General features: G+C 40.9%; 1 protein-coding gene across 1 annotated transcript; it reads right to left on the reverse strand.

Annotated features, from left to right (window-relative positions):
* Positions 1–18: 18 nt before the first annotated feature.
* Positions 19–4,462, reverse strand: LOC111227293 (4-hydroxyphenylpyruvate dioxygenase-like). The gene is made up of 14 exons (XM_022752725.1): positions 4,451–4,462; positions 4,028–4,054; positions 3,732–3,794; positions 3,297–3,401; positions 3,026–3,068; positions 2,353–2,435; positions 2,115–2,204; positions 1,917–2,020; positions 1,716–1,793; positions 955–1,117; positions 782–853; positions 577–699; positions 272–388; positions 19–131 (listed from the first exon to the last, which is right to left on the reverse strand). Exons 1-14 carry the CDS (start codon positions 4,460–4,462, stop codon positions 21–23), a joined length of 1,191 nt encoding a protein of 396 aa, XP_022608446.1. The 3' UTR covers positions 19–20.
* Positions 4,463–7,870: the final 3,408 nt, after the last annotated feature.

Below are 7,870 nucleotides of genomic sequence, written 5' to 3' on the forward strand. Positions count from 1 at the left end.
ACGTAAATATAACGTTGGCTTCACATGTTCTTGGAAACTCCATTTGGCGTAAGGATAGTCAGATTTCCTCTGGCGTGCTGATCGCCTTCAATAGCTTCAAAAAGAGATTTGAAGTTTCCTGCGCCAAAGCCCTGTGGACAAATCATATGTTTAAATTACTGCTATTCTTCACCTAGAACAGATATTGTCTTGTCAAGACACTGAATGTCCTGTAAAATGTAAAATGTGTCTCCTTCTGTAAAAGAGTTCAACTATCCAGCGGCGCCCTCACCTGGTGGTTGTTTCTCTGAATGACTTCCAAGAACACCGTGGGGCGATCCTGAACTGGCTTGGTGAAGATTTGAAGTAAATAGCCATTGTCGTCATAGTCCACCAGGATCTTCAGCTCCTGTATATGAGCAAGGTGACAGGATAATATTTGTCTCTCGGGAGGAGTTTCTCCATGAGGTTGTTGAAAAGTAGTATATGCACATTTTGCTTTTAAAATCACTGTGATTACAAAGTAAATTCACTTGTCTTAAGTTTTGACACAGCATTGTTCCTCCAAGTATGTTAACATATGACAATAGCTCTGACCTGCAGGACATTCAGGTCCTCTGTGATTTTGACCTTTGACTCTTTCAACCTCTCCCTGAGCTGGTCGTAGTAGGTGTCCGGCACAGACATGAACTCCATCCCACGCTCCTTTAGGTTACGAATCTGCACAGATGGGATTCATCAGATCATTACTGTTGCCACTGCATCCACATACAAAACCAAAGCGAGCGTTTCATAGACTTACCGCAGTGATGATATCTGATGTGTTCATGGCTATATGCTGCACTCCTGGACCTCCATAGTACTCCACATACTCCTGTAAGTGCAAACATAGAGAAAAGATACTTGCTGTTTAAAAATTATTTTACAAATAAGTTGTGTCTAGTCCACATATTTGTTAAAGTGTGAGGAACATGCCTGGATCTGAGACTTTCTCTTCCCCATGGCAGGCTCGTTGATGGGCATCTTCACAGTCTCCTCGTAGTTTGCCACTACGATGGAGCGCAGGGCACTAAACTCTGTCTGAAGCTGCTTGTCATCCACTGACCAGAAGCGGTGAAAAAGAAGGTTCCTCTGATACCTGTAAGATCGTGAACCAGAGATCAGTGGCCGCAGACAGCAGACAAACATTATGGTGGGTCAAACACCTGTGGTGTAAACGTATATTTACCGTATGTTACATAATCTGAAATGCTTAGTGTTTCTGCTTTTCACTGGTGTCTTGGATTGATTCAACCGTAGAATCAGAATTAGAGAATTGCAGCCTGCTAAACATGAATGAGTGACAACTGAACTGGCTCCATGAGGTTCACATCTGAAAACCTCCCGGGTCATGTTACACCCCTCTTTCCAGGATCAACCAATGAGCTTGCTCATTCAGAGAACTGCCTTTCCCTGCCTTTTCGTGCCTAAATGCCTATGATGGGTTAACAACAAAATCCAGATGTGGAGGACCACTGGAGACCCAAATTAAAAAGTGCAAAGTCATGCTGATCCTCGAGTCATGCTAGAAAAAAAAGAGTTATGTAAGAATCAGACAGCCTTTGACTCCACCCCCACCCCCCAACCCACTCCTCCTAACCACCACCACTTTTGCTGTTGTAAACTGCATCACAATACAGAGGCATGAACAGCAGTTTTGTTGTTGCATGTTTTCAGACTCCCTTTAAGTCCATTACCATTCCACTACTGGAACCATCTCATCGTCTGGTTGGTTTCCCACAACGTGATCAATAAAGTTCAGTTTTCCACTTGGCCTGTGTGCAAGGACGAAAGCAAAACCACACAAACTCATCATTCATTAGTTGGCATTCAAATGGAAACAGGCACTTTATCATCTTATAAGTGTAGCAACACCAGAATAACTTGTGTTTACTCACAGTTTGGCTAATAAAGGGTCCTTGAACAGAGAGGGTTGGAATCCCGGCAGAAACAACCCACTGTATCCTGTCCTCTCCACAAACGTGTGTGTGGTGTCACCGTACTGCAGCGAACAAAACCAAGTCGCCTCATTACATAGTGTGCTACATTGAAATTGCAACTGAAATGTTTAATGTAAATTCATAGGTTTCTATTACCGTTTGAAGCACGGCCAGCCTGACTTTACCGTACTTGTCCTCCAGAGTGTGAGGCTCTTTTACAATAACTGCACCTCGCTCACGGGCTTTCTGCGAGTAGAGAAAATATAAATGCATTGAAAGCAGAAGCATTCATCTAATAGAATTCAGTGCCAGCGATTCAGCGTAGTCTCAAAAGTGAATGTAGTGTTACTAAGTAGCTGAGAATGAACCTGCCAAATAAAACCTGAAGCATTACCTGCACGAGGAGGTCACAGTCCTCCACTGTAAATGCAACATCCTTCACTCCATCGCCATGCTTCACCAAATGATCTCCCATCTCTGAGAAAAAGACAAACATAGTCTCTCTTTGATTTGGCCAAAGCATTTCAGTATTTGTCGGGAAATGTTTTGCACAATTCTTCCTTCTTCAGTTGTTTTTACTAATAATTATGGGAGCTCAGTGTTCTCGTAGCAGACCATTAAGGTATCAGAAAATTTATGTGAGGTATGAAAATGCATATTTTTATTAGCCTGTAATCACAATTTAAGTATCAGAGAACACAAGCCTTGAAAGGGTGAAAGGTCATTTGTAGAAAAACAGAAAGGTTAAACAAAATAGGGAGGAATAAATTCATCACATGTGAGTAAAAGTGATAAAGTCCAGTGGCCCATTTCTCAAAATAAGTACATGAACAGTGAATTGCATCGTAGCAGCTCCCCTTTTTGTTGTGACAAACCAATGCATTTATTACTCCTGTAAACTGTGTCACTCTTTCCTTGTAATTGCTAAATAAATGGCTCACAAAATAAAGGTGAGTGTAAATTAATAATATTTTTTCTTATTCTTGGCTTAAAATTCCTAATCATATTATCATCAAATCATAATCATCAAATCATATTATGAACCCAGCCCCTGATCAATGACATACCTTTGTTTCCAGGATTGAGGGCAGATGAGAACACATAAATGATCTGTCAAATACAAAGTGAAAACATTAACATGTTAAAAGTGAATCTTTCCCGCATGAATCATTTAATTTACTCAGTACAGAGCTAAAATTTGGACCTTTTCATATCTATATATTGACAGTATAATCAGTATAAAAACAGTGTTTCTCATGTTTGTTTTGTTGTACTACAGGAAAGCTTCTCATTTTCCTGCTGTGTCCTTCCAGGCTTGAAGCACTGACGGGTCTTTACCTTTCCTTGTTTGACTGCATGGGACACCACTTCACGGCTGCCTGTCTCCAGACCCTGGTAAGCCAAAGGCTCAAACCCCAGCTTGTTGCAGTAATACGATGCAGCCTGTTGAAGACAGTCATCACAGGAGATGTTTCATTTCCATGTTAAACCATAATTAAGAATGACTACAAAAGGTCGGCTTTAAACTGTCTGATAGCGCCATCTCCTGGTGACTAGTGAGCTTTAACTGACAGTTTTTGCTGCGCTACTTGAAGGTGGGAAAATGAGTATGAGGTCTGGGGTATTGCATGCTGTGTCCCCTCCACCCCTCTGGAGAGCCAATAGCCTGGCTGAGTGTGTAGTCTACACCTTCATCTGTGAGAAAAGTTGGTCAGAAAAAAAAACATCATGTGCCCAAAAAAGTGGAGAGTGAGCAGGTATGAGTTAACTTACCTGTTTTGCATTTCCAACCCAGAATGTTAAGTGATCAAAGCAGAGGAACCTGCCCTGCTCATGCTAAACACAAGAAGACATAATGATTTAATACATTAGTCACTGATGGAAGATTCAGTTTTAGGCTTTTGTTGTAATTAGTTAAATCACATAGTGAAGTGTCTCAAGCGAAATGATCTCTAACAAACGTTGGATTGGTGACATGACATTAAAACCTTTGTTTTAGTGTCCTCATTAACAGCAGCAGTTATTTAATAACATCTGTTCAGGGAAACATATATGATTAGGTTACCTACCTTTTCGCCTTTGTCTGTGTATGTTGTCTATAATCAAAGAGCATGTCACAAAGTCATTATATTACTACGAAAACGAATAGCCATGCAAAAAATACACTGACAAACATTCTTATGTCTTTTTAAATGTAAAGGTGACAGGTAATAATGAATCTCATAGTGTAAACAAGCCGACTAAAATTATGCAACAGTGACTGGTAACTTACCATCTTGCGCCCGGTGACCTGACTGATTGTCAGAGTGAAATCCACAATGAACCTCTGAATTTAAAAGCTGAGAGGGAAGTTTCTAAATCAACGCCCACCAGTGAGGAGGGGGTACTGGAGGAGGAAGAGGAGGAGGAGGAGGAGGAGGAGGGAGAGTACTGATGCTTGGTGTGCTTTTGCTGTTATACAATGATTACTTGGGGAAAACATGTCAACATACCACAGGTCCCATTATCACTTAATTCATTCAATTAATGAATTCAGTTTAATGTCACTGACTGTGATGCTTACAATAAATTACAATATTAAGAAATATGTCTGTCTTGAGACTTGAGGTAGATTTTAGTTTGCAAATTCAAAAAAATATTTTTTCCCTGCTCCATAATGCATCATAAAGATTTAGATATGAATAAATCCTGACTTTTCTTTTGCAAAGTGACACCAAAAACTGTTTGTAAAAACAGGTTTAGAATTACAGCTGCATTCTTCCAGAAGAAGAACAAGAAGAAGAAGAAAGCCCATATGTTAGCGTTTAGTGGCGAGAGGAGGCTCACTCATGCAGGACTCTCATTGGCTCAGTGGTGTTGAGCTAAGTGAACCCCTTGAAATACCCTCATCCTCATCAATCATCCTCCTGGAGTATTCCTTAATTGTGATTACTCCAGTTATAAAGACTATTGTTGAGAAAAGGTTATCCTGTAATAATGTTTGTGAAAATGGGATTCAGCCATACAAACATCTCAGGAAAAACTATCAAAATCAAACTGATCAATAAGTACTCTGAATGCTCATTTCAAATTCTATAACTGTATAGTGAAGGATAGTCGTTGGTGTGAAGAGAAGACTAATTAAATCAAACTGCTCTTAAACCACAGTCCAAGCAGGAAAACACTTTTATCTTCAGTCTCAACACCAAACAACCACACTCTCTTTCCCTAAAAGAATCCTCCAACACACAACACACAGATTCAATCACAGGTACGGCAGAACCTGCCATCTGTGACCCCCCAACACAAAAGAGTTGAGATTTCTACAAGGACAGAGCATTCATCAATTATCTCTGCCCTAAACTTTTACTTCATGGTGCAAGGAAACAATCAGAACAACCTTCAAGCCGTCTGAGATAAAACTGCACTACATGCACACACACACGCACACACACACACACACACACACACACACACAAAAACACACACACACACACACACACACACACACACACACACACACACTCTGATTATTTGATTGTAATAATTAGATCACTCTTAGGGTTAGTTTGCTTCTCTGACAACTTTCTAAACTCCAAACGTTTGTCATCAGTATCTTACATTATTCATTTTGTGTGAAATTTCAGAAGTGCCTGACCAGTGATATGCATTGAATTACAAGGAGCCCTATTAGTCATTTGCCCTCTGAAGTTGTCACCCCGATAGTTAAAGATTAAAAGATCAAGCAAACATCTGTGTAAGGGGGCGGTTAGAGGGCAAGTAGGTCAATATTCATCTTATCTATACAAGTCTAATTTCCCCCATTCATGCTACAGCTCAGTAGCTACAGTTTTATATTTACTTGAATGGTATAGATGAGCTTGCTGTTTATGTGTCGTCTTTTGTCTTTGTTGTGTTGTTGTTAAATTGCAGTTTTAGATAAAAATGGAATGTGTATAATATATTAATAGTAAGTTATAATAACACATCATTTTAATGATGCCTCTATAGTTTTTGCTCATTTATTTATTGATTGATTCTTTTGTACTTTGTCCCAATCAGCAGGAATCTGTGATTATATCAGCATACTTATGAAATCTATTTTTAATAACGTGTTAAGTTGCACATATTGATGAACAGCCTTACGTCAGTGTTACAGTTTTTCTGCATTCCAGTAACAGTTCACTAACTGCTAATGAGAATTCGGAGCCCACCCCTCAGTGCTGCTGCTGCGACTCTCCCCGAGGATCTTTGTTTTTCATGCTGCTGTTACCAGGAGGCCTGCTGTTGTCATGGGAAACAACTACACACAACAGATTTGTTTCTTAACTGTAGCTGTTATAATTTAATAGTGTGATATGGGAGGTGTAGTTTGTTGTTGTGGTTTAAGTGCCACTCGAGTTACATTGACATTACACTTGAGTGCTGCTTTACCAGAGAGAACTTATTCCAGGAGTTTAAACTCATCTACCTGTAAATTCTGAATGTTGATAGATTTGGTCATTTAACTAGTTTAACTTGCATTCATTGCTGTTGCACCACCAGTGTTTTCCTTATACATTACACTGCATTACACGAGACTGGAGGCTTAAATCCCCTGATGTTCAGTCTCCCTAAGGACACACACCTCAGTCAATTAGGTCCTTCCCACGTCAGCACTTCTCACATAATTGTAGTATCTCAGTTCAAGATACAGCGGTTGAGACAAGGAGCAAAAATGAGTGAATTATCTTCTGAAACAAATCCACAGATACTGGTGAACGGTGAAGAACAGGAGCAACAGCGGGGCGCTGAGGCTGCTGCAGTGGAGGAGCAGATCTCTTCTGTCAGTCTGGATGATCAATGCTCGCACGAAAAGGAGACGCAAGCCAAGATGCACTCTGTTCTCCAGCAGGTACGTCAACACATCAGATCACAAGTGGGTGCGAAGGCTCCGAAGAGCAGCATACTGGAGCTAGTGAAAAGAGTCAAAGACAGGGAGATGGAGATGGCACAGGTGAACAGTGAACCTGAGGGCAAGGATGTCAACAGTGAAGAGAAGAGGCAAGCAGAGATGTCGACAGATGAGAGCAAAGATGAGACGGATCTGAAAGAGCAGGAGCTGTGTGCATGTTTTGAGGAAAAGCTTGAGGCTAGTAAAAAAGCCTTGAGGGATGAGTTTGAGGAGCAGATTTCACAGGCTCGTAAAGAAATGCAGGACTACACTGTGAAGGCTCTGAAAGACTTGGAGTGTAAGATGAGGAGCTGGCAATCCCACAGTCAACAACAGACACATCTCAAAGAGCAACAGGAGAGCAAAAGTGCAGACAAGAAACAGAAGCCTCCAGTAGCTCCTTCACTGGCGTCCAGAAGAGGGAGAGTCCTGACTCGGACCATGACCACCATCATCCCTAAAACATGTGCTCCCGTCATCATCGGCCCACGAGCCAAATCAGAGACACTGGCCTCCTCGAAGGGCGTGAGCGCTCGATTTCTACCCAGAGATCCAGCACGCTCCTTAGCAGGAAATAAGCCGTACCATAGCCTCAAGCCGCTCCCCCCGACTTGCCCCCCACTGACTCAGCGCAAAAAGGTGGTCGGTGCCAAAGCTAAAACAGGAAACTGAATCACCTTTTGAGACAGAGGAAATCTTGATCATTTATGCAACTGACCTGACCAACAAACCAAGACCATCACATCAGAATGGTCACATATATAAAGAAAACCTTTGATATTGCTATTACCTCTGACTGTTATTGTACCTGTTACTCTATTAAGTAAGTTTGACAATTGTATTTAGAATTGTGAAAATAATAAAGCATCTTCTGAGAGTTTGAAAAGAGATTTCACCAAGCAGTCAATGCACGTTTGTGGAATTATTAAGACAGTAGCTTGATATAAAATCAAGGCTCTTTAACAGAAAAGTCTCATGTAATAGTAACTGGGCTTTTACA

Source organism: Seriola dumerili, unplaced genomic scaffold (assembly GCF_002260705.1).
Source record: "Seriola dumerili isolate Sdu_G_001 unplaced genomic scaffold, Sdu_1.0 BDQW01000017.1, whole genome shotgun sequence".
Taxonomy (NCBI): Eukaryota; Metazoa; Chordata; class Actinopteri; order Carangiformes; family Carangidae; genus Seriola; species Seriola dumerili.

Bases quoted from the DNA above. Each gene is read 5' to 3' on its own strand.
- LOC111227293 (XM_022752725.1), bottom strand. The intron at 3,402-3,731 runs GTAAGTTAACTC...TGTCTTCAACAG, and splicing joins GGGTTGGAAATGCAAAACAG to GCTGCATCGTATTACTGCAA. The intron at 389-576 runs GTCAGAGCTATT...GCTCATATACAG, and splicing joins AGGACCTGAATGTCCTGCAG to GAGCTGAAGATCCTGGTGGA.